Raw genomic sequence first — 23,828 nt, forward strand, 5'->3', positions numbered from 1 at the left:
AATGTGTGAAATTTACTCAACGCCTTCTATTCCATTTCCTCATTTGTAAAATGGAAATAATGCCAACTTCATGGGGTGCTTGTGAGAATTAATAAGGTGACATAGGTAAAATGCTTGAACTCAGTCCCTGGCATACACTTAAGCACTCAATATTGGCTCTTATCTACTGTATGAACTAACTACAATTAACTGACGATTGTAATATTGCTTTCCTGTTTCTCAGCTTTATTGCTCTTATTTTATTTGATATTGAAAGATGAAAGATAAATGCTTACCATCACCTAGAATTGGGTTTTGGCCTTTAACAGAATCTGAGGCATAGCTGTTACTAGCTTTGGAAGCTGGCCTATAAATTGCTGCTCTAATTTCTATTTTTCATTAAAAGCTCAGCTTACCTCTTCTTCTATAGCCATCTTCTCTGGCCCTGAAACCCTAGTGTTTAGCCATAAAAAAATTCTTTTTAAATGAAGGGGTCATAATTCTCTCCACTCCCTACAAAGTGTTGATTAATGGGATTAATGATAAGAAGGTACACAATATATTCTTACCTTTAACAAAATAAAAGCAAAGGCCTGGCTTTATTTCTCACCTTTGAAATACAAATCAGGGGAATATCATAATGAGGGGTAGTATATTTCGTTATGTATGCGTAGAACTTTACCAAAAAAAAAAAAAATTGGTTTGGGTGTCAGGAAATCTGGATCCTAGGTCCTTCAACAAGATGCTGTGACCCCTAATTGACCCTATGCACATTTGATTTGTGCCTTGCAGGGTTGAGTAAAGCTCCTAGCATCATATCTGACTCCCAGAACCGTCCCCAAAATGATAGGTATTATATAGTAGCTCTCTAAAAATGTAGCCCATTAGGATAACGAAAATGGGTTAAGTGTAGCACTGAGGAGCAACCACATCTTTGTACCTCCCATCGAGAGAAAGGCATAGAAATACAGTAGCGTGCGGCAAAGACTACATCTCCCATCGAGCTTTGCGGCGTGGCCAGTTCGCCTTACCCAGCGTCGCTCCCTTCACGTCTTTCCGGCGGAGGTCCCGGATGTAGATGGGCACTCTCCGCTCAGTAGGCGTGGCCTTCAGAGGGCTCCGAGACCTGGGACTCTCTTATTGGTTGTGCATTGGGGAGGGTGGGCGTTGGCCTAGGCGCGCGGCATTCAGGCGACAGCCAATTAGAAGCCTGTCTGGACTTTGGCGGGAGGCCGGAAAGCTACAACTGTGCACATTTGGCGCGAATGTGTCTGGACTCGGCTGCTGCCGGTTTGTCCAGGAGCTTGTGAAGAATCCCTGAAGCCTTGCGCGAGAGAGGAGAGAAGGATCCGGTACTGAGGTGACGCAGCCCTGTGGGGTGGAGAGGAGAGGATGGCCCCGGGGCGCCTGGGGTCAGAGAAGTAGGGGCGCTGAGTGACAAGGCCCGAGGGTGCCGGTGCTGCCCGAGGTGAAGTGAGCGGAGCAGAGCCCAGGTCGCGGGAGAGAGGTTGGGGAAGGGAAGGGAAGGGAAGGGAAGGGAAGAGGAGGGAGGGGGAGGGAGGTAGGTGTGCGCTTTCCGAGCAGCCTGGCTGGCAGTTGTGCGTAGGTGATGCAGGGGGAGATGTTCCGGGTGGGGTTGCGAGCTGTGCGGAGTGGAGACAGTGCTGAGTGAGGCCTGGGGGTGCGTGGGGCGAGGCTGGAAGGGGCTGGGGAGAGGGATTAGGAGTGCGATCGAGACCCATCAGGATACACTTCTTGCATCGCTCAAGCGAGTAAGAACGTGGAGCCAGAGTGCCTGGTTCGCTGTGCCTTCGGGCCCCTGAGCTATCAGTTTTCTCGTCTTCAAGGTCATTTTCATAATAGTACCTTCCTCTGAGGCAGTTGGTTGTGAAACTCAGTTGAGGCGATACCCGAACTGCTCCGAACAGCTTCGTACGCAGAGTTGGCAGACAAGTTTCTGCTCTCATTGCATCGATGGGGGTGGGAGGCAGAACTGGGCGCTCCAATGTCGTTATCATTTACTTACGCGGTAAGTGCCGACCGTCGGCATGAATTCCGTGCGAGGTCTTTCCCTTCGGTGCTCCGTGTTGACTGACTCTCCCGTTCTCTTTTCCGTGCCCAGCTGTGCGGCCATCATGCCTCAGACCCGATCCCAGTCGCAGGCCACCATCGCTTTTCCAAAAAAGAAGCCGTCTCGGACCGTGGACAAAGCTAAAAGCTGCAGTGACACCAAACAGGAGCTGACCAAGGTCCAGGCCACACCCCGGACTCCCTGTGCAAAAAGCCTGCCCCTCAGCCCCAGGAAACGTCTGGGTAAGCCCCCCTCTGAGCCCTCTGCGCCCCGCAGCCCTCCAGCTCCCTTTACTCAGCAGTAAGAATGCCCAGTCCTCGGAGGCCGGCAAGGTCTGTTAAGGCCACTGTATTCACTCTGGGGGTTTTTTCAGGACGATGGCCGAGTTCTCGCTGAATTTCAGAGTTGAGATCACTTTCTGCAGCATTTAATAGGCCTGATCTTCAGTGTTTTCATTGAACTCAGTGCTGTTGGTTATTTTAAACGACCTTGCATGCATAGCCCATGGACACAGACAATAGTGGGGTGAGGGCTGGGGGTGGGGCGGGGAGGGGACTGGGTGGAGGTGGGATGTGGGGGGCAGGAAATGGGGGACATCTGTAATACTGTCAACAATAAAAAATAAACTTTTTAAAACAGTGACCTTGCAGTTAACTGTACTGTATAGTATTTTTGAAACTTTCCTTAATGGTGGTGAAATTAAGAGACACGGGTGATGCTCTTGTTTTAGAAAGGCCGTTGGTAATCCTTTCTTGTGTTAGTGCGTTTGTTTTTAATGGGGGGTGGTTGGGTAGTAGTATCCGGAGACATTTTTTGGTTGTTGACACTGCGGTGTGCTACTGGCATAACGGATAAAGACCAGCTGCTAAATATTCTACCATGAACAGGGGACACGCCCAAGGATTATTTGGTCTAATATATTAGTGGTGCCGACGCTGAGAAACCCTGTTTTAGAACCATCTTAGAATTTCATCCCACTCAAACCCATTTGGTTTCTACCCAACACTAGTGAGACTCAGTGTTGCTATCTGGTGGCCAGTATTTACTTCTAAAATGAGAGGTGTTTTATTTTGGTGGCTTTGGCTGAGGTGGGAATTCACCTCTTCCTGGGGGAGGCAGGGATCTTTGCAAGTCCTTTTACTAATCACTGCCATGAACGACCATGCTTTGATTTTAATGTGTTTTAGGTGATGACAACCAATGCAACACTCCCTGTTTATCACCCTGTTCTCCACCAAAGCTGGGCAAGAAGGAGAACGGTCCCCCTCACTCACACACACCGAGGGGACGCAAATTGGTATTTGACAATCAGCTGACAGTTAAGTCTCCGGGCAAAAGAAGACAAGCCAGAGTTCACCAAAACAAAATATGTGCCTCCGTTCAAAAAGGCCCAGAGGTCACGACAAATTCTGAGCAGAGATGTCCACTGGAGAAAGAATCCGCCTGTGTGAGGCTGTTTAAGCAAGAAGGTTCGTTCTCTCCCAGCAGCTGTGAGTGCAGCCTTTAAACAAGGCTGGCAAGTCCAGATGAAACCCATTGGGTCTTCTCAGTCGCCTCTGTTGTATCTAATTGTCCTTTCATGTCTGGCACAGGCACTTGCTACCAGCAAGCAAAGCTGGTGCTGAATACAGCTGTCCCAGATCGGCTGCCTGCCAGGGAGAAGGAGATGGATGTCATCAGGAATTTCCTGAGGGAGCACATCTGTGGGAAAAAAGCTGGAAGTCTTTATCTTTCTGGTGCTCCTGGAACTGGAAAAACTGCCTGCTTAAGCCGAATTCTGCAAGACCTCAAGGTACTTTGAGAGTCTGAATTATGATGCTCTTGCTAAAATGGCACTTAGTTAGTAAGGGTTAAGAAAAAGTAGAAGTCTTAGGTGACATTTCCCCCCAAAAAGACGTTTTCAATTTCATTGTCTAAATCTTTCCAAATGGAAGGAGAGCTTACTCTTTCGTCTGCTGTTGGCTCCTCAGACACTTCAGGTTCCATCAAATCTTTATCCAAGGCTAAAATTACTCCTATGTTTGCATTTTTCTAGAAGGAGCTGAAAAGTTTTAAAACTATCATGCTGAATTGCATGTCCTTGAGGAGGGCTCAGGCTGTATTCCCAGCTATTGCTCAGGAAATTTGTCAGGAAGGAGTATCCAGGCCAGCTGGGAAGGACATGATGAAGAAACTGGAAAACCATTTTACCGCAGAGAAGGGCCCCATGGTGTAAGTATTGCTCTGCCGCGTGCTGCCCTCTAAAAATCTGCGGGGTCTCTCACCCACAAACTCACATTCTAATCTCTTGAATTTATTGGTTTGTTCATAAAAAGACATCCTATGTAATAAAAGCCTAAAATGCTAAGTGTCCAACCGTTTGTTCAACCAGTCACTATGATGCACACTGCCCACCAGGGGGCAGACGCTCCAACTGGTAGGTTAGCTTGTTGCTGGGGTCCAGCCAATAGGGACTGGGTGAGACGGGTCAACACACCCTGGAGCCCTCTCATGGTCCCTTCCTGGCCCCGATCGTGTACTGTGGGGTCCCTCGGCCTGGCCTGAGCCTTCTCGCAATCCGGGACCCCTCGGGGGATGTCGGAGAGCCAGTTTTGACCTGGTCTGCACAGGCCAGCCCAAGGGACCCAACCGGTGCACCGGGCCTCTAGTTTCCCTATATTTGCTCTATGAGTGGTAGTTACATAAGCTTAAAGGGAAAGAAGAAAGGAAAATGTCACCTAATTTCAAATTGGAAAAATGTTTTTAAGCTAAGTGCTTGAAAAACCTATAATGGTACTTTTTCATGATGGTGGAGGGGCGATCATTTGTAACAGTGACTGGAGACAGGACAAATTATGATCTTCAGACTGGTCTCTGCTGTAGGAATGTGACCTAGAGTCAGCCCAGATCAAACAGATTGGAAAGTTAAGAAAGTGAACACGGTACTAACTGTTTCTCTTTCCATATAGTGTGTTGGTGTTGGACGAGATGGATCAGCTGGACAGCAAAGGGCAGGATGTATTGTACACACTGTTTGAATGGCCCTGGCTAAGCAGTTCTCGATTGGTGCTGATTGGTTAGTGCCCAGTTGTTAAAAAAGAATTCTTTTTTAATCTCTTTATTTATCACCTATTACTTTATTTTAAACCAGCTTTCTTATCAAAATAAGAACATTACTCTAAAATAATAGTAATTTTCATCTAAGGAAGACCAGTTTGTTAAGTCTGAATAGAAATGACATAATACTGCATTTCAGAGACACCCAGTGTTGATTTTTGGAATATCGGATTCTGCTTATCGGTGAACAGTCCTAATATACATCTTACCTAATGAGTTTTGGGCGGGGACAAGGGGGCAGCAAGTGAGAAGCAACAATTGGAATGCTGGATTACAACTAGAAATTTTATTCAGCTTTCAGATGGTTTACTTTTCCTTGTAGGATGATTTGATGGTTAGTGTTATTTATCTCCTCTGCAGGCATTGCTAATACCTTGGATCTCACAGACAGAATTCTGCCGAGGCTTCAAGCTAGAGAAAAATGCAAGCCACAGCTTTTGAATTTCCCACCTTATACCAGAAATCAGATAGCCACTATCTTGCAGGATCGACTTAATCAGGTGAGTGACAACCATTGTACCAAATTGTGTGTTCCTTGGATCACCTGTGTTGGAAAAATCTAACAGTATCTCTAAATATTTTGTTTGGGTGGCATTACTAACCATGGAGTTCCTATGGGCCATAGGGAGAACATTTTTATAAGAATTTTCACCCATGGCTCCATGTATTGGGTGCCTCCGTGTTGAAATAAAAATAAGAGAGGAATCCCTCAAATGCTTCTTCAATTAGACCTTTCAAAATAGGGCCTATGAGAAAACGTTCTCTTTGGGAAATGACCAAATCGGTTTTATTTTAGTTTAGTTTTGCTAATTTAAGGTCTGATTGCTTTCTTTTTTCCATTTATGGACACATACGCCAGTCTCATAAGTAAATCTCCATTTACTTACGAGCAGAAAAGGCATCTCTTAGACCCCACAGGGTGGCCAATCAAACTTAGACTTCAATGTGAAAATATTTGTGCCTGGGATCTAAATTACAAAGTGGGGGACTCATAGTTCAAACTGTCACCTTCTGTGTCTTGTCCAAAGGTATCGAGAGATCAGATCCTGGACAGTGCTGCGATTCAGTTCTGTGCCCGGAAAGTCTCTGCTGTGTCTGGAGACGTTCGCAAGGCACTAGATGTTTGCAGGTGAGTTATGGCTCTGTTGGCTGCTTTTATTAAAAAAAGAAATGCTGTTTAATTGTCTCGTGTAACTCAAGTGAATGTGGCTTAAGAGGCTCCGTTCTGCCACTTTTTTATGCTCAGAAGAGAGGACTTGTTTCTCAGTGGGGAGTTCTGCATTTCCACCGTGTTAATGTCTGAAACATTATCAGTCCATTACCTACAGAGGGAGGAACAAATGAGATGTTGCTGGCACTCCCTGTGGTGATTATAGATTGGTTAATTACATTTGTATTAAAAAAGACTGCAGTTTACTTTTCCATTAGCTGGTCTCAAGCAGGTTTATTTATGGACCTGAACCATCTTTGCCTTTAGACATTTTTTCCCTCCCTTTGCTTTTTTTGTGTGAGCACCCCTTCCTTCAGTCGGTGGTCCCCACAGTTGTACTCCAGACCTCTCTCCCTTCCCATCCCCCTGTCCCTCCTGCTGGGGAAAGCCTCTGTGCTGACTGATGAAATTTCTTCCTTCCCAGTAGGGGCCCTGGGCCCATTAAAATGATACTTGCTGTGCTGGCCTGCTGGTCCTACCTCCCCCCTACTGCCATACAGAAGATCCAGGTCTGGCTTCTGGCTTCCTGTGGGCAAAGTAGTTCGGAGAGAGCAGTGGGAGTGTAAGCTCTGCCTACTGCTAGATGGCAGGATCCTGGCTGGATCTGAAAGTTTCCCCTAGTCAGCAAACTGCTCGGGGAAAGACCAGCTCCGAGCAATAGTCCTGAGGCTGGTGCGGTTTAGCCTACACAAATGGCAGTATCGAAAATGGAGGACTGCCCTTTCGGGTCTGGTGTGGATGGGTGGCACCGGCTGTCTTTAGTCCACTGCCCACACTCTGTATTCTCTCCTATCCATGACGTTTTCTCCTCATCGAAGATGTTATCATTGGCTCGATGTATGATGGCCTACTTGGCGTCTCTAAAAGGAAACCGTGTAGTGTTGACGTTCTCAGATTGCCTGGTCTATGATTTATTTCAGGACAACTAAGTCTCCTTTAGCTGAGACATAGCCTCATTTTCTTTGGGGGCTTTAAAATTATAAAACATGTTTTTTGTTAATATGTCTGTTTTCGAGCTTAGTGGTTTGGTGTGGTGTTTGGTTTGGCTCAGCCTAAATTAATTTTAGAAATATTTTTTTATAGGAGAGCTATTGAAATTGTAGAGTCGGATGTCAGAAGCCAGACTATCCTCAAACCACTGTCTGAATGTAAGTAGTTTATCTCCTTCCCATCTTCCTTTGTAACAGAAGCTTAACTTTTTTTTTTTTTTGAAGCTTGCTTCACTTTTCTGAGGAAAGAGCTAGAAAGGTGTGATGAGCATGGTTAAATCTACACCCGTTTTTATGTGTGTGACTGTGTGTCAGCTTTATTTCAGTCTTGCCTGCAGGACTAAATTTCGGGCATTACTGGAAATGAGTTATCCACAGTGTTACATAAATGGCTGGGACAGAGTAAATTTTCTTTCCAGGCTCTAGGAAGAAACTGTAAACAGTAAGGCTGGCTCAGCTTCTCTGGGTGCTGAAGTTGTGAGTGGTTTAGGTCTCCGTATAGGTAAAAGCAGCGCCTGGTGAATAAGAGGCAGACAGTGAGAGAATTGAGTTCAACGTGGGATATCTCAGGCCTTTAAACAAGTCTAGGGGGATGCAGGTACAAAGATGATATTGCTGCAGTAAACGGCAAGCTATTACAAAAATGGAAAAATTAATTTTCCTTTTCCTTAGCGGTGGCAGATATAAAATAGCCATGAATGACATATCTTGGCGGTGTTTAATATCCAGGGTTAATCTTTAGAAGCGGAACACCCTGATTTGATTGTTTCTTCCTTCATTCCTGCACTGGTTGAAAGTTATTAAAATTGTTTCTAGCACTGTAGTTCCACAGAGAACACTTGCTATTTTTCATCACCTTGTTGAAAGAAAATTAATAAAAATACTTCAGAAGTAGCCAAACTTAGTGCTTAGGATTATTCCCCTTTTTTTCCTCTCACTACCCAATGTGTCGGTGACCCCTGTGAGCACTGCCGGCACACACAGAGCTAGAATGGGTTATAAGTTCCTGGTGTAAATTGTTAGACTAATCTAATTCCTTGACCTCTGGTATATGTGATTAGCTCTTAATGGCTCTAGAAAGCTATAGGGAGACTGACTTCCGCTATATACAGGGTGTGGCAAAAATAGGTTTACAGTTGTTCATATGGAAAAATAATACAGCCCTAGCCAAGTGGCTTGGTTGGAACATTGTTCCAATATGCCAAGGTTGTAGACTTGATGCCTGGTCAGGGCACATACAAGAAGCAATCAGTCCCTGGCCGGTGTGGCTCAGTGGTTGAGTGCTGACCCATGAACCAGGAGGTCCCAGTTCGATTCCTGGTCAGGGCACATGCCTAGGCCACAGTCTTGATCCCCAGTAGGGGGCATGCAGGAGGCAGCCGATCAATGTTTCTCTCTCATCGTTGATATTTCTATTTCTCTCCCTCTTCTCTGAAATCAACAAAAACATTTAAAAAAGAAAAGAATCAACAAATGAATGCATAAATAAGCGGAACAACAAATTGATGTTTTTCTGTCTCCTTTTCCCTCTCCCTCCTCTCTCTAAAAATCAATAAAAAAGATACAATAATTAATTTAAAAAATACAAGAATAAGTGCTGTTTTGCATACTCACAACTGTAAACCTACTTTTGCCCCGCCCTATATACTAGTAAGACACTTTCTAATAAGTAGCACTAACTGAGCTTTTTTGACCCCTCGTGGGTTCCCCAGCATTGAAGATGCTCAAACAAAAGCTGGATAGATGACCACTGTGGGGGTTGTTTTAGAGGGCTCAGCCATGGGGTCAGGGAGCAAAACTAGGCTCAAAATTCTTTCAGCCTCACGATTCTGCTACTTGATCAGTGATCTCCAGTTTCTCCACTCCTGTCCGTCCTCTGCAACATCCTGTTTGTTGTAATGAAATAGAAGCAAATGGTTGTGGGACAACTGCACATGATCTCAGGAAGTAACTGTAGGCAAAGGTTGTTACAGAGCAAACCCCTCCTGTCTTGCAATTCATGCATCTCCAAACAATGAGGCCATAGTCCCATGCAGCTTGTTGGCTGTTTCCCAGCCTCCGGCCACTGAGGTGGTGCTATCTGCTGAGATATCCAATGACCTTTTCTCAAGTGTAGAGATCAGTGTGGGCAAGTGACCCGAACCTCAGAGGTCGTTTGTGGAGGCTCTGGGAGACATACATAGGATTGACTGTACTGCCCACAGTTAGTCACTCGCTTGAGTCAGCATATTAGGTAATTTTTCCAGCTTTTTTCTTAATAACCGGGCATCTTTGCTTCAAGGTTCTGTTTGTCTTTACCTTTGCGATATTAGGAACCCCCAAGCAGGAGACTGTAGTTCTTTGTCTGGTCTTTATTCTCTCTCTTTTTTTAAAAAAATATATTTTATTGATTTTTTACAGAGAGGAAGGGAGAGAGATAGAGAGTCAGAAACATCCATGAGAGAGAAACATCGATCAGCTGCCTCCTGCACACCCCCTACTGGGGATGTGCCCACAACCAAGGCACATGCCCTTAACCGGAATCGAACCCGGGACCCTTCAGTCCGCAGGCTGACGCTCTATCCACTGAGCCAAACCGGTTTCGGCTGGTCTTTATTCTTTTTTGAGGTGGGTTTTTGTCTCTCTGAGATTAAATTGTGTTCTACGGGGCACAATAGCTCACCGTCCTGCCCAGAAAAAGGATGAGCCTCCGTTGAAGTTACCCACGGTCCCCTGGTCTCTTGGTGAGGACGGCGTTGTCTCTCATCCTTTTGTTTCCAGTTACAGAGCTGGAACCTCTGCTTTGCCACGACATGACTGCGCTTGAATTTTCTCCAGCTAAAACTTAGTCTCCTCTGTCGCAATACACACAACTGTAAAAATCTAATTAAGCTCGATGTGTGTGTTTATAGGTAAGCCATCCTCGGAGTCGCTGGTTCCGCAGCGGGTTGGCCTTCGTCACATATCCCAAGTCATTTCAGAGGTTGATGGAGACAGGATGACTTTGGTCCAAGAAGGAGCACAAGATTCCTTCCCCCTTCAGCAGAAGATCTTGGTCTGCTCTCTGCTGCTCTTGACCAGACAGTTGAAAACCAAAGAGGTCACTCTGGGGAAGGTTAGTTGGGAATGTCGGCAGATGGAGCTGGGGGAGAGGTGAGAATCTGCTTTGCGGAGCAGATATTTTCCAAAAGGCCTATCATGCTCCAGCTGATAGGAATTAAAAATGGATTTTTAACAGTAAGAATAAACACCGGAACCATGTAAGAGGCAGCTGACTGTATTTCCCTTGGGTTGTGGTTGAGAATTGACCATTAATCTTCTCCCCTTCCATTTCTGCCTCTCAACGAAATAGAGAGCCCTTTCCTACATGACAGTAGAGGGTTCTGGCGATATCTACAGGATGCCCGTTCAGGGGTCCTATTGAAAAGAGGGAGGATTGGGTACCGAGATAACTTTTGTTTGCAAACCCAGACTCACATTCTTTCAAAGATTATAAATAGGTTACAAGAGATAGGACTTCTAAACATTTGTTCTCCCGTGTGTCCTCCCAGTTATACGAAGCCTACGGTAACGTCTGTCGCAAACAGCAGGTGGCAGCTGCGGACCAGTCAGAGTGTTTGTCACTCTCAGGGCTCTTGGAGGCCAGGGGCATTTTAGAATTAAAGAAAAACAAGGAAACCCGCCTCACAAAGGTACAGCCAACTGCTTCTTTGTGGCATTCCTTTTAATTGTCCTGTTTTGGAGAACCTGTGTTTTGCTAGAGTAAAGAGTTTAAAATGACCGTAATTAGATACACAATTTGTTTCTTGTTAGGTAGAGTTTAAGATCTGTGAGGATGGGACCGGGGCATGAGTGAGATTTTTTTGTGTGGGGGCCATTGCAAAAGCAGCGTTTAACGTGCTTGCCTCTTGTGAGAAGGGTTTAACATGGTAGAGCTTTATGTACTACAGACTTTGCTTTTGTGAGTACTCCACTGTGAAAAGCTTTTTTCTCTTTTTTCCAGGTGTCTTTGAAGATTGAAGAGAAGGAAGTAGAGCATGCTCTGAAAGACAGAACTTTAATTGGAAATATCTTAGCTACTGGATTGCCTTAAAATCTTTTATTTTTCATACTACCCACCTGAAAGTATCCAGTGTTATCTAGAACGTTATAAAGTCTTCGTGTTAGTACTTTAATATATTCAGGTCTGAAAACAGTACTCTTTTTACTTGAAAATGATCAATTTTAATTTATAGATTCAAGAATGTTTACACGGAATATAACATCTTTGGGTTTTATTATTTTGGGGGGAGTGTTATTTTTATGCATTAAAAATGAGGGTCTTATTACTTTTATGCATTAAAAATTACCAAGTAGATCCTTTTAAATTATATTTACTACCTTAATAAGCTTGCAAGGATATAGATTTATGTTGTGGGATGTGCGTATATTTACCTCTTTGTTCCCTCAAACATCGGTGTATTTGAAAGAACTTTGGCACCAAAATCAGAAGAATGAAAAAGGGTGATCCAGCAAAATAAGCAAGTCCTTGTAGAGAAGTGGAGATGTGGAGGACACTTCGTGATCAAAGGGTTTCTTTTTCTTTTTGGAGTTTCCTGTGTGTGCGTTGCAGACACTTCCACACTGTGGCATTTTAAAGACTCACTTGAGTTTCTTAGACACTCCCCAGGGAGTGGGGGTAGTAAGCAGAGTGTAACTCTACAGATTGTGAATATATTTATTTTCAAGTTGCGTTCTTTGTCTTTGTAAGCAATCACATTTCCAGAGAACTCAAGCTTTCGTCGTGGAAATTCCTCCCTAAACTGTCCCAATAGTCTTGTCGCCCTCAGGTAAAGCTGTTTGTCTCAAGATGCCTTCGTTTGGGGTTGGATTTTTATTTAAACCTCATTTTTCTAGTCTTGTTATCAGCGGTTCTCAACCTGTGGGTCGAGATCCTTTGGGGATCGAATGACCTTTCACAGGGGTCGCCTAAGACCATCAGAAAACACATAATTACAGTGGTTCTCAACCTTCCTAATGCCGCAACCCTTTAATACAGTTCCTCATGTTGTGGTGACCCCCAACCATAAAATTATTTTCGTTGCTACTTCATAACTAATTTTGCTACTGTTATGAATCGTCATGTAACTATCTGATATGCAGGATGTATTTTCATTGTTACAAATTGAACATAATTAAAGCATAGTGATTCATCACAAAAACAATATGTAAGTATATATGTGTTTTTCCGATGGTCTTAGGCGACCCCTGTGAAAGGGTCGTTCGACCCCAAAGGGGTCTCGACCCACAGGTTGAGAACCGCTGTGTTAGATAAATTAGTTCATATGGTTACTCGAGACTCCTTTTTTCTGGGTTTGTTTTCTGGTGGCATAAAATGGCAATTGGAGATGGGAACACCAGAGGGCACCATTACAGCACTGACTGCCTTGACAGTGCAGGCATGGGGCTGCTGTTTTGAGAAAGGGGGAGACTTAAGTTTGATTCATTTGGGAGATGGCTGTAGTTTTATAACTCGAGCAAATCCTTGGAATGCAAACCATATGTGACATGGATGGTCTGAGAACCAGTGACCAAGTCTGTTCCCTGAGCTCTTCTGCCTCCTGCCTTTCCAGCATGGACTTGAGTTTGGGAACTTGATATGTGTACAAACGATCTGTTGGCCACTGTTTCATTCATGCTGCCCACTGTATCCTTGCAATGTGATCTGGGCTGCAGCAGGTGGTACGGGATAGAAGAAGGGCATGCAGAGAGCCCTCTGAAATGAACACTACCCACGGTGTGTAGCAGGGCACAATCTATAGACAGGAGTCTGAATGTTCTCACACGCTTGGCGGAGAAGTCATTCCCTCTGGGTAATTTGCGAGTGGAGAACGCAGTGTTATACCTTGAAGCGTGGAAAGTGTCTGGGGCTATAAGGGTTAACAAGCATAATTGCAAAGATTGTCCGAAGGCTGATGGAAAGCAGAGACTGAATGGGATTGAGAACAGATGCGAGGCTTGATTTAAATTACATTTTATTGGATGCTGCAGCCTTAAGAGACGTGACTGCTTTACAGTTTGTTTCCACACTGTGGGCAGCTGCTGTCTGTTCTGTGTCCACAGTAGGATTCTGCCCAAAAAGGAGTGGCCTCCCCACCTCGTTGTATTTGAGGCTTGGCGCCTTCCTCTTCACTGTAGGGCCTGAGTCAGGAACATGGCTTGACTCGCAGTGGGGCTGCTATGTATCCTCCATGGCACTGAGCCAGGATTGCATTTGCAGATTCAAAGGGGCCAAATTTCTTTCCCTTCCACCTTCTTTCTCTCCTTTTCCCCTGATGTTTGGAAATAGGGTTTTCTGTGGACTGGTTTGTTGGTTTATTTCCCTTCCGTTCTCCCCCCACTGTCAATTTCTAGGTCACTGCTGCTCTTAAGGCTTCAGCAGTTGGAACAGGGTTGGTCTGTCAATGATGCGTGAGGCAGACTTAGAGTCCCCGCGTGGCTTCCGCTGCTCGGTGGGAGCGAAAGCTGATGTACGTTTGTCAGTGAGGTCTTCAGCGTCATTCAGACAGCCAGGGAGCAGGTTGAGAGAAGAAAGAAAGTCCTTTTCTTGCGGGGTTTTCTCTGAGCGCTATGGGGAGGAGTGGGATTTGGAGTGGGATGGGATGGGCTTGTGGTTACTGGTGTTTGCCAGCATCAGAGGCTGTTTCACATAGTGTAGTAGCAAAGATGCTGACCTACAGTCTTCCTCGTGGAGGTGGTCGGGGTGTGTGTATATATCCTGAGTTACTTCTTTTCCTTCGAAGAAGCAGATTAAGCTTCCAGAGCGTGGTGTTGGGTATTGCCATGGAGAGAACGCAGACACAATAAAGTTGGTGTGAGTTTCAACCCCAGAGCTGCCACTGATCTTTCTGGCTCAATGAAGACTTGCCTGTGGCTAGATAACTGGCAAGAGTGTGTGAGGTCCAAGCTACCCAGAGATCAAAAAAAGTTGGCAAAGCTCTCTTCTCTCCCCCACCCCTCGCTGTTGCTCCCTGCCTTTATTAAGTGCCCTTTTAAGATACACCAGTAAGAACTGGGAAGTAGGAATGAGACAGACCTGGAGTTTTGTTTTTTTTTAATCCTCATCTGAGGGTATGTTTTTATTGATTTTTAAAGAGAGAAACATCAACCAGTTGCCTCCCATATGCACCCCAACCAGTGATCAAATCCACAAGGTAGGTATGTGCCTTGATGGGGAATCGAACCCACATTTTTTGGTGTGCTAGATGACACTCCAACCAACTGAGCACCTGGCCAGGTCCAGACTTGCAGATTTTTAAAAATATATGTAGCCCAGCCAGTGTGGCTCAGTGGTTGAGCATTGACCCATGAACCAGGAGGTCATGGTTTGATTCCTGGTCAGGGCACAAGCCCGGGTTGCGGGCTCGATCCTCAGTATGGGGCGTGCTGGAGGCAGCCAATTGGTGATTCTCATCATTGATGTTTCTATCTCTCTTCCTCTCTGAAATCAATAAGAAATATATATAAAGTATATATCTGTAAAGAGGTGTCACAGTGCCTACTGAGGGAGACCAAAAGAGCCAAGCTTGAGGTTTTATTTATATTTGTATTGTCCGTAGTACTTAGTGCCTGGTACCTGGTAGGTGTTCAATGGACAGATAAATAAACCAAATAAAATGCTTCCTTTCCCTTCATCTTGACCGTTCTAATCTGGAGATAAACATTGCTAGTGCTTTTACACAGAGGTGGAGCAAGCACCCCCCTTCCCCCACCCCACCCCCCTCCGTAAAAGAAAGGTGCTTCATCTTAAAAAAATAGGTCTTGGCACAGTTGTGCAGGTTTATTGGCCTCACAGATGCGTTCCAATCGCTCCCTCTGATGTGGTGTTTTGCTTGAAGCAATTTCCACCTTGCTCCCAGGATGCCTTGGCTGTGGAGGGAGTCCTCCCTACAGGCTGGGAAGAGGGGTGCCTGTCTGGCTGTTGCCTAGTGTCCCTTTAGACCTTGGCCAGAAGCTGTGCCTCTAGCTGGCAAGGGATTAAGGAAGAGCTCACCTTTGATGTCCCCCTTTTTAACTTTTGGGGAACGTTGTAACCCCAGGTCCCTCCTGAAAAGGTGTCCTCTAGACATTCTCTTTTAAGCCACACAGAGTGTCGGGGCTCCCTCGTCTCAGAAAGGTGCGATGGATGCGTAGGGGGAGGAGGCGTTCCCTCTGGCCTCCCCTTGATTTTCAACCCCAGCCCCAAGGCATTGGCAGTAGAAACTAATTGGGCGCAAGAGGCCTGGGTGCAGGCTGTCTGCAGACTGGCTAAAGGAGAGACCTCGCTCCTTCACGAAGCTCTAATTGAGTTCTGAATCAGCCTCGCTCCCTTTGATCCCACCTCTTTTTCCCACACTGCCCGAAAGCGCTGGATCAGCACTTTTATAACAAGGGTGCGCCTGCTCCCCACACCCGCCCCCCTCTCCTGACGCTCTCTCCTGCCGCCATCCACTGCTTGTCTCCTCCAGTTAAGATAATGAAGATGCTGAGAGATAAAATGTGTATTTAATAAGGGTGGGGGTGGGGAGGCAGAAGGGGGCAGCCAGGGCCTTCCCTCGGTTGGGGCCTAGCCAAGACTCGAGCTGAAAGCAAAGCGCGAGAGTAAGACTTGGCCCCAGGGTGTGGGGGTTTCTGGGCCTCAATCCAGCTGACTTCACTGCCTGCTGTTTGCCCTAAATTCCCCCACCTCCACCCTCTCACCCCCACACTCCTTTCTTTCCTCTCTTCTTGCTCCCAGTGGGAAAAGGGAGTCTTGCTTCAACTTTATTTTCAGCTGGTAACTTGGCCTTTGGTGTGGTGTCCCCCCACCCCAGAGTCAGCTGCAAGGTCGGGCGAGGGCAGCCCCCTCTAGCCTAAGCCTATAGAAGCTGTGTGTTCACAGTGTGGGGTGAAAAACGCTGGAGCTAATGAAGACCAGCTGCTAGTCTGGGTTCTGACTACAGTGAGCTTTGGTGGTGGTTAGAGGTATGGGGGTGCATGACCTCCCTCCCTGGGCACAAGGATATCCCGTGGCAGCTGAGGCTTGTGCTCTCCGAGCTGGTTTCATCCTGAGTTTGTCGGAGAGCAGTCTGTTTCCCTCTCCCCTGCTCCTCTCTCCCCAAATAACACTCAGCCCCTCTTGAGCTTCATAACTGTAGTGGTGGCCCAGCTGAGATCTGAGGATCTCCAAGCCTTTTTGTAAACACTCATTAACTCCCTGGGAAGCACCGAGGGCCCTGTTTAACAGCTGGGAGAGAACTGAGGCACATCAGGGCGAAAGGCTTGACCTAAGCTCACCCAACGGGCTCCACCCTGGGGCTCTCCATCCTTACTGTCTAGTCCCCCCCACTTCTCCCTGCAACACACAGAAAGAAGAGGAGGCAGTGCGGCTGCCCTCTCCCCTTCTAGGAAGAGGCCCCGCTTTCCCCCTTCCCTCGTTTCTGTCTTGACTTTCCCTGGCCCTTTACCCCATGACATTTCCCCAGCTCTGCTGCCGGAGCTATGCGCAACTCTCCTTGCAAAATGCTCTTCCTCCAGCCCTCTCAACACTCCCCGTCCACCTTTCCCTGGTCCACCTGGCCCATCGACCCTGGGTTCTCCCTTTTGAGCTACTGAGGTCAGCTATTCTAAGCTCCTAAGCTCGATCTGTGACCTTGAAGTTGATGTACTTGTGTTAAGAGGCCCTTCCTCTACACCCCTATATTTATCCCAAATGGTACCTGGGAAAATACTCTCTCACTTATTCATTCTGGGAAAGTTTCAGGATCCTACTAAGGACTGAGGCCCTGGCTGGTTTGGCTCAGTGGATAGAGCATGGACCAGCAGACTGAAGGGTCCTGGTTGGATTCTGGTCAAGCAGCATATGCCTGGGTTGCCAGTTGATCCCCAGTAGGGGGCGTGCAGGAGGCAGCAGATCAATGATTCTCTCTCATCATTGATGTTTCTCTCTCTCCCTCTCCCTTCCTCTCTGAAATCAATAAAAAAAATATTTTTTAAAAAAAACTACCAGTTTCCAACTAACATCAAGCTGTACTGTTCCTCTCACTTGCTGGGGTGGCCTCTGAGGCATTTAGGGGTGGTGGGGAGGGACGGAGAGACTGTGTTTGTGAGGGAGGGTAGCAGTGAGGACCCACCCAAAGTGAATGTCTCCTTCCCCAAATTCTCAACAACTGAGCAGCCCAGCAGGAGTGGTGAGGAGAGCGATTAGCCCCATCTTCAGCTCCCAGGCCCACATCCATTTTCTCTGGGCCGGCAGGGAGAAATGCCTCCTTTCTGCAGCCTCGTCCTCAGCGGAAGCCAGCCCTGTGCTGTGTATTTGAGACGGGGCTGCTCCTGTCCCCAGCCCGTGACTCAGACCCCTGTCTTTCTCCCAGCGCGTTCCTCCCCCGTCAGTCCTCCGCGCTGCCTTGCACCCGCTGACCCAGTCTGGCCTGGTGTCGGAGGGCGGGCTTGCCGATAGCTGTCAGTGGGCTTTAGGACCCAACGGAAACCCGTGCCTCTTGCAGCAGACTAACCCAGAAGCAAGGGGAATCCTGAATCGAGCTGAGAGGGCTTCCCCGGTTCTCCTGGGAACCCCATTGCCCCCCTGCCAGCACACACCTGAGCAGGTAGGACCCCGCGCACCCCCTCCCCGCTCCCCCTTGGTGGCCTGCCGCCGGGCCTCTCCTCTTCTGATCTGGCCGTTTCCTTCTCGCCGGTGCAGGCTTTCCCCATCCCTCCTCCCCCGCTGCTCACCGTAGTCCTGGGAGGGGGGAGCCTGCGAACGGTGGGGTGTCTGAACGTCCAGAGCAACCCCCCCATCCCTCCAGCCGCCCTCCCTGCACTTCCTCGAGGCAGTCCCCTTCTCCAGCTCAGAATAGGGAGTGGGGGGAAGGACTGCCCAGGCCCCACGCCCTTGCACCCTCCTTTGCAGTATTGCCCGATACCCCTTCCCCCACCTCCCCTCGGGGCTGGGGTGCCGGAGAGCCGAGGGAGCAGGAGCCGGACGGAGCCTCCCTGGGGATTTCTAGCTGGCTTCCTCTTCGCCTCCCAGCCTCCAGCTCAGGACTTTGCCCCCCACTCCCTGCTCACCTTGAGGGAGAAGTCATGTCTCCTTTCAGGCACACCTCACACTAGGGCGGCCAGAGGCGGTGCTGGGGGGAGTGGAGGGAGGTTAGGGGGAGTTTGATGACCTTTCCTAGGGAAAGTTCTTTCAGCTTAGAGCCCCCCGCCTTCCCACACCCATGGCAAAGGTCCCCACCCGGGGTGTGTGTGTGTGTGTGTGTGTGTGTGTGTGTGTGTGTAGACCATGCGGTTCGGTTGGTTGTAAGACCTACAAGCTTTGGCTGGACGTGGCTGAGTGCATTGAAGGGGAGAGATCCCAGAGGATGGTGCGGCCAGAACAGGCTCAGCCCAGATGGCTGGGGAGGGGGGTGTGGAGGCTTTCAGAGCCTCAGCTCCCGTGTTACCCCCCAAGCTTCCTCCCTCCTGCAGGCTCTGGGGAGAGGGCTGCCTGGCACCTCCTGAGTACAGTGGCGTCTTTTTCCCTCCAGCATGCGCTCTGCTCTCTGAAGATCTAGGGCATCTCATTCTGGTTTGGTGGGTTTGCAGGAGGGGTGTCTGGTTGTCTGAGTAACCGTGTGTGAGTCTCGCCTCTGGGCATAGTAGGTAGACTGGGCAGGGAAGTGACGCAAGAGACGGTCACACTTTGGGGGAAACCCCACTGGGTGGTGGGGGGTGGGTGGCATGGCCTCCAGATGTCCAGGTGTGGGGGTGTGCTCTGCGGCCCTCCGCTGCTCCCTGGGTTCCCTAGGGATTGGTCTTGGAGGGAAGGGCGGATACAGACGTAGTTCTGCTCTTGACTCAGAAAGAAAAGTAGAGATCCTGCCTGTGAGCAGTGAACTGAGAATCAGAGGCCTGGACCTGAGACTCAGCCAGGTCACTTCATGACGCGCATGTATACAGTCTCTTCATTTGTAAAATTGCCTATCAGTGAAATTGGCCTGACAGGATGAGGCTGTAAAGACCGCATAAGACCATTTATCCTAAAGCTCCGTGCAGGTGGTAGTCCTGGCTGGGGGAGGGTACCAGGATGGGATTCTCTTCCTAAATCTAGGTCAGTCTCTCTGCCTCCAGTGTCCTTCCCCATCCTTGCCCATGGGGAGCGGGGGTGGAGGAACCAGGCAGGGCTGTTGCCCCAGGGGCTCAGAATCCCCCCAGTACCGGTGGTAGCTGTGGCCAGAGAGCCTGTGGTCGGAGAGGACGCGTTCTCCAGCAGGCTTTCCTCCTCTGGGTGGCACACCTTCTCCCCTGAGCCCGGTCTCCACCATCCTTCTGCCATCCCTGCTCAGCGTCCTTGTCCCTGTCTCTCCCCTGCCCGGTGGCCTCCTTGTCCGGCTCACTGGGCAAGAGACCTAATCAGGTTGGACAGCTGAGATATGTGTGGTGGCTGAGAGCAGGCGGGAGGGAAGCCAGTGGGAGGATGGTATGAGGGCTGCCCCTGGCACTGCCCAGGCCTCCCAGGCACCACGTGGAGCCTGCTGACTCCTGGCTTGGCCTGGCTCCAGGGAAGGTATGCCAGAGGAAGCACAGGAATGAAGGGGCTGGGGGCCGGAGATGAGGGGAAGAGGAAATACACCTCTTTGAGACTTGGTGGCCTGGGTGTCAGTATCCCTGACACTGACAGGAAGAGAGGACAGCAGGTGAGAGCCAGGCTCATTCCATCCCCATGCCTCACTCTCTTCTCTCTTCTGGGTCAGAAAAGTGTTCACTTTCCCACCTCGCCCCTTTGGCCATTTCCTCCTGGTGGGTCACAGCCGGGAGCTGCTGGGGCCATCGTGTGTCTGCTCACTCTGGCTGCTTCCTCCGCTCCAAGGTATTTCTCTCACTCACTCTCTGGGCTGGGCGCCAGGACTCCTGGGTTTCCCGCCTGCCTCCTGTGCAGGGCTGCCCTGCAGGCCACCGGAGAGTCGCTGAGCTGGTTTCCGTCCTCTGTGTGGGGAGGGCCTTCTCCCAGGGCTGGGAGGTGTGGGGGACAGGGCTGGGACCGGGGTGGGGGCACTACAGCCCCTTCTGACCTCTGACTTAGCTTGGGGGCGGCAGCACATGCCCAGCCTGTGTGCGCGGCACGGGCCTGTCCTAGCCTCCAGGCTTCCGTCTTGACATGTGGGTACCCAAGATCTTTTTCAGCTTTTCCCCCATGGCATCTGGGGGTGGCTGTTGAAACCCCTATATCTGCACCCACACAGGTTGGGATTAGCATAATTGAGGCTGGGGCACAATTTCGTCTTCCCTCCAGCTGGGCCAGGATGAAGGAAGCCGGTACAAACTTCCCCACACCAATTCCCTCTGCCCTCAAAAGACCAGTCACTGGAGCCAGACCCTGCCCTCTCGGTGCCCACAATGTGGCTGGCACTGATTTGTCAGAAATTGGGAAGGTTTCCCTGTAGACCGCTTGCCTCCTCTCTCTTCCTCTCACGGGGTTGGGACAGCTCTATGATTGTAGGCACTTATGGGCAGGCCTCCCCCTAGGGAAGGGGTGTGGGATGCCCCTGAGATGGCCAAATTGGCACTAGTCCCAGGCTGGAGTACTGGACATGGTTCCGAGCTGGGAGTGTGTGTGGGGGGGGAGAGCAGGACATGGGCTCCCTGCCCCCCTCGCTTCCTGCTCTTTGGGCAGCTGTGGGCGAGAAAGGCTGCGGGACTATTTTTAGTTGGTCTGTCCCCTGGCAGGAGGGACGTGCAGAAAAGCACGGGGCAGGGAGAGGGGCTGGCCAAGGTGAGGGTAAGGAGGCAGGCCGAGGCCTCGGGAAGGGCCCGGAGGGGCAGCCGATAGAGCAAGGAGACGCATTAGGCAGGGCTGGGACCTGGTGGAGCGGTACTGACCCAGGTCAATGGGCCGGGCCCGGCGGAGGAGCCCTGGGGATCCCTCGGGGTTGACTCTGTCCAACTAGGACTGGACTTGGAACCAGAGGGGCTTTTCCAGGCCATCTCTCCCCTTACAGAGGGGGAAACTGAGGCACAGAGAGGGGACATGACTTGCCCTCGGACACCCAGCTGGTCATTGGCTGCCCAGGCCCCTGCACCGTTTTCCCTTGTCATGGCCGCTCACCACACCTGCCTGTGCCTTGCTGCAGCGAGGGGGACCCCCGGCCAGGCGCCAGGCCCGTCTCCCTTTCTGCTGGTTTGCGCGGGGGTCTCTGGCCAACCCCAGCTGGGCTTGTTTCTCAGCCTCCACCATGTGGAGAGAGTCTGAATCCAGGTTGGAAGGAGGTCAAGGTTGGGGTTTGTTTAGGTGGCCTGTGGCCACTGGTGTGAATGGAGGTGCTGGGCGGGTGCCAACCGGCTCACAGGCTGCGAGCTGTCGGGCTTGGCGACACTTTAGAGGAGGAGCTTCCTGTCTAACTCCATTTAGAGACCCAGAGAGGGCCACAGGTCTGCCCACGGCGGGCGGGGATGGGCTGGGGACAGACCAAGGACTAGGATCTCGGATGTCGGTTTGCAGGCTCTCCAGCCCCCTCTGTGAGCCCCCATCCTGCCACGCCTGCGTCATGGTGGTTGTTTGCCGATCCCCTCACCAAAGGAGGGGAGATTATCAGAGGCTCCGAATCCCAAGTCAGAAGCGAGCTCCCCTTCAGGCCGGAAGAAGGGGGCTGAGGTGCTGCAGGGAGAAAGGACAGTGGAGAATTGTGGTCCCTCAAATTCAGGCTCCTGCCTCAGCCTCTTTCCCAGGGCCACCACGTTGCATGGCTGCAGGAGGTGCCATTCCATCAACTACGGTGTCAGTGGCGCCCCCTGGAGTTGTTCGGGGGCCCTGCCTGTGTACCCTCTTTCTTCCAATCAGCTTCAGATCCAGCTGGAAGGAAATGCTGGGGCTGGTCCTAGTGCAACACCCACTCCCCGACCCCTGCCTCCTGCCACTCAACCTATTCCCCTGCTGCCCACCCCCTGCCCCCAAGTCCATCTCACTGGGCCGCAAATTGTGGTGAAGGAGCCCCTCCCCCCTCCACTCAAGTCCTGTCTCTGGGGGGCTGATTTATCATGCCCCCCCCCCATCAGGCCTGCTGCAGTGTGTGAGAAATCAATAGTGCAAATGGATTGAGGTTGTTCAGCCTGTCAACCCCCCTTGGGCCCCATCTACTCCCCTGGGACTTGGGGAGTTACTCTGTCCCCTTCCGGCTTATCACAGAGATATACACACCTCCGTCTTGTGGTTGCAGCCAGAGCACTGGGCACAGGAATTATTCCTTCTGTCCATCTCTCTCTCTCTGTCTCTCTCTTTCTCTCATATCCTGGGCTGGTCTTAGCATGACAAATACTCTTGAACATCTCTTTTCTAGCTTGGGTGGATGGGGGTGGAGGGGCTTAAAGGGCAGTAGGCTGCCAGCCAGAGGTGGGAGGGAAGCAGGTGGGTGAGCGAGAAGGTGCCCAGGGAGGAGGACTAGCTAGGGAAGGGATTGGGTGACAGCCCACCCCATCGGCCTCTGGTAACTCAATCCCTGCACCCCACCCTCCCAATTCCCCTCCTGCTCAACAACTTCAGCAGCTGCTGGCTGGAGCAGGGCTGGCAGAGTGTGTATGAGTGCATGTTGTATGTGGGGGTGGGGGGGTAAGAGGGGCTGTGGGGGCAGGAGGTGCTGCCAGGACATGTTAAAGGAGACTCTTAGCCTGGGTACAACTTGGGTGGCAGGAGGCGGTAGGGCTGGTGGGAGAGTGGGTGGTGAGTGATGGGCAGGGGGCAGGCTGTGGGGGGGGGCAGGGCAGCCCAGGGGTCTCACAAAACTTGCCTGCACTGGAGCAGAGCCTGGTGTGGTGAGGGTGGGCATGGTGAGGGGGCAGGGGCAGGTATAGCCATAGCTCACCCCCCAGATTCCTGTTCTTCGCCAGGGGGCGCATGTAACCATGAAGGACACAGCCTGTCTCTGTCCCCAGTGCCCGGGCTGTGCCTGCTGGGCATCACAGTCTCGGTGACTAAGTCACTTCTGTCCCGGGGCTGGCAGGGTGCCAGCCATAGCTCTTCTTCTCTTCTCGGTAGGTGAGTCACTGCCCTGGCATCTCCCCCGGATGCAGCTGAGTCACCCGGCTGTGCCTGCTGGGCAGGTGGGCACCAAGCTTGGGGTGGGGTTTGGGGGGGGCATATGCATAGTCCCAGTGTCTTCTCTGATCTCTCTGTGGTCTGTCCTGGCCCCACGCATAGACCTGCAGCACCAGCCAAGGATGGTGTGTCTCCCATGGGCTCTGTCGAGGGGAAGAGGTGGCAGGATCTGCGTGGAAATGTTTGATTTGGAGTAAAGGGGGGTGAGTTAAAGAGGTGACTTTGGGTTTGAATCTTAGCTCTGCCACTGACAAGCTGTATGACCTTGGGCAAGATAGTTTCCTTTTTGAGCCTCAGCTTCCTCATCTGTACAATGGAACCAGGAGCCTCACCCCATATGACCCTTCTGGACTGTGAGAATCCAATGGGGTGGGGCCATGAGGGTGTTTGTGGGAGGAGCTCTTTGGGGATAGCTGGGAGGCTGGGGAGGGAAAG

The 23,828-nt window shown here is 50.1% G+C and overlaps 2 protein-coding genes across 3 annotated transcripts in view; both read left to right on the forward strand.

Moving 5' to 3' along the window:
• The window catches only part of CDC6 (cell division cycle 6), a 19,383-nt gene extending 7,328 nt beyond the window's left edge, over nt 1–12,055 (forward strand). The window contains exons 1-12 of one of the 2 annotated variants that reach the window (XM_015570905.1): nt 1,138–1,339; nt 2,102–2,292; nt 3,238–3,519; nt 3,643–3,842; nt 4,086–4,261; nt 4,999–5,105; nt 5,507–5,646; nt 6,175–6,275; nt 7,440–7,504; nt 10,237–10,439; nt 10,876–11,016; nt 11,328–12,055. In XM_015570905.1, coding sequence (XP_015426391.1) covers nt 2,115–2,292; nt 3,238–3,519; nt 3,643–3,842; nt 4,086–4,261; nt 4,999–5,105; nt 5,507–5,646; nt 6,175–6,275; nt 7,440–7,504; nt 10,237–10,439; nt 10,876–11,016; nt 11,328–11,417 — 1,683 coding nt within the window. In that variant the 5' untranslated portion in view covers nt 1,138–1,339; nt 2,102–2,114 and the 3' untranslated portion in view covers nt 11,418–12,055. Of the gene's footprint in view, nt 1–1,137; nt 1,340–2,101; nt 2,293–3,237; nt 3,520–3,642; nt 3,843–4,085; nt 4,262–4,998; nt 5,106–5,506; nt 5,647–6,174; nt 6,276–7,439; nt 7,505–10,236; nt 10,440–10,875; nt 11,017–11,327 lie in introns of those variants that run through there. The other variant, XM_015570904.1, reaches the window with a different exon arrangement.
• Nucleotides 12,056–17,838: 5,783 nt separating this feature from the next.
• RARA (retinoic acid receptor alpha) overlaps nt 17,839–23,828 on the forward strand; it is a 42,115-nt gene continuing 36,125 nt past the window's right edge. The window contains exon 1 of the mRNA XM_006774339.2: nt 17,839–17,928. The gene's annotated coding sequence lies outside the window, so the exon portion shown is untranslated. The remainder of the gene's footprint in view (nt 17,929–23,828) is intronic.

This window comes from Myotis davidii, unplaced genomic scaffold, assembly GCF_000327345.1.
Source record: "Myotis davidii unplaced genomic scaffold, ASM32734v1 scaffold327, whole genome shotgun sequence".
In the NCBI taxonomy this organism is placed as follows: domain Eukaryota; kingdom Metazoa; phylum Chordata; class Mammalia; order Chiroptera; family Vespertilionidae; genus Myotis; species Myotis davidii.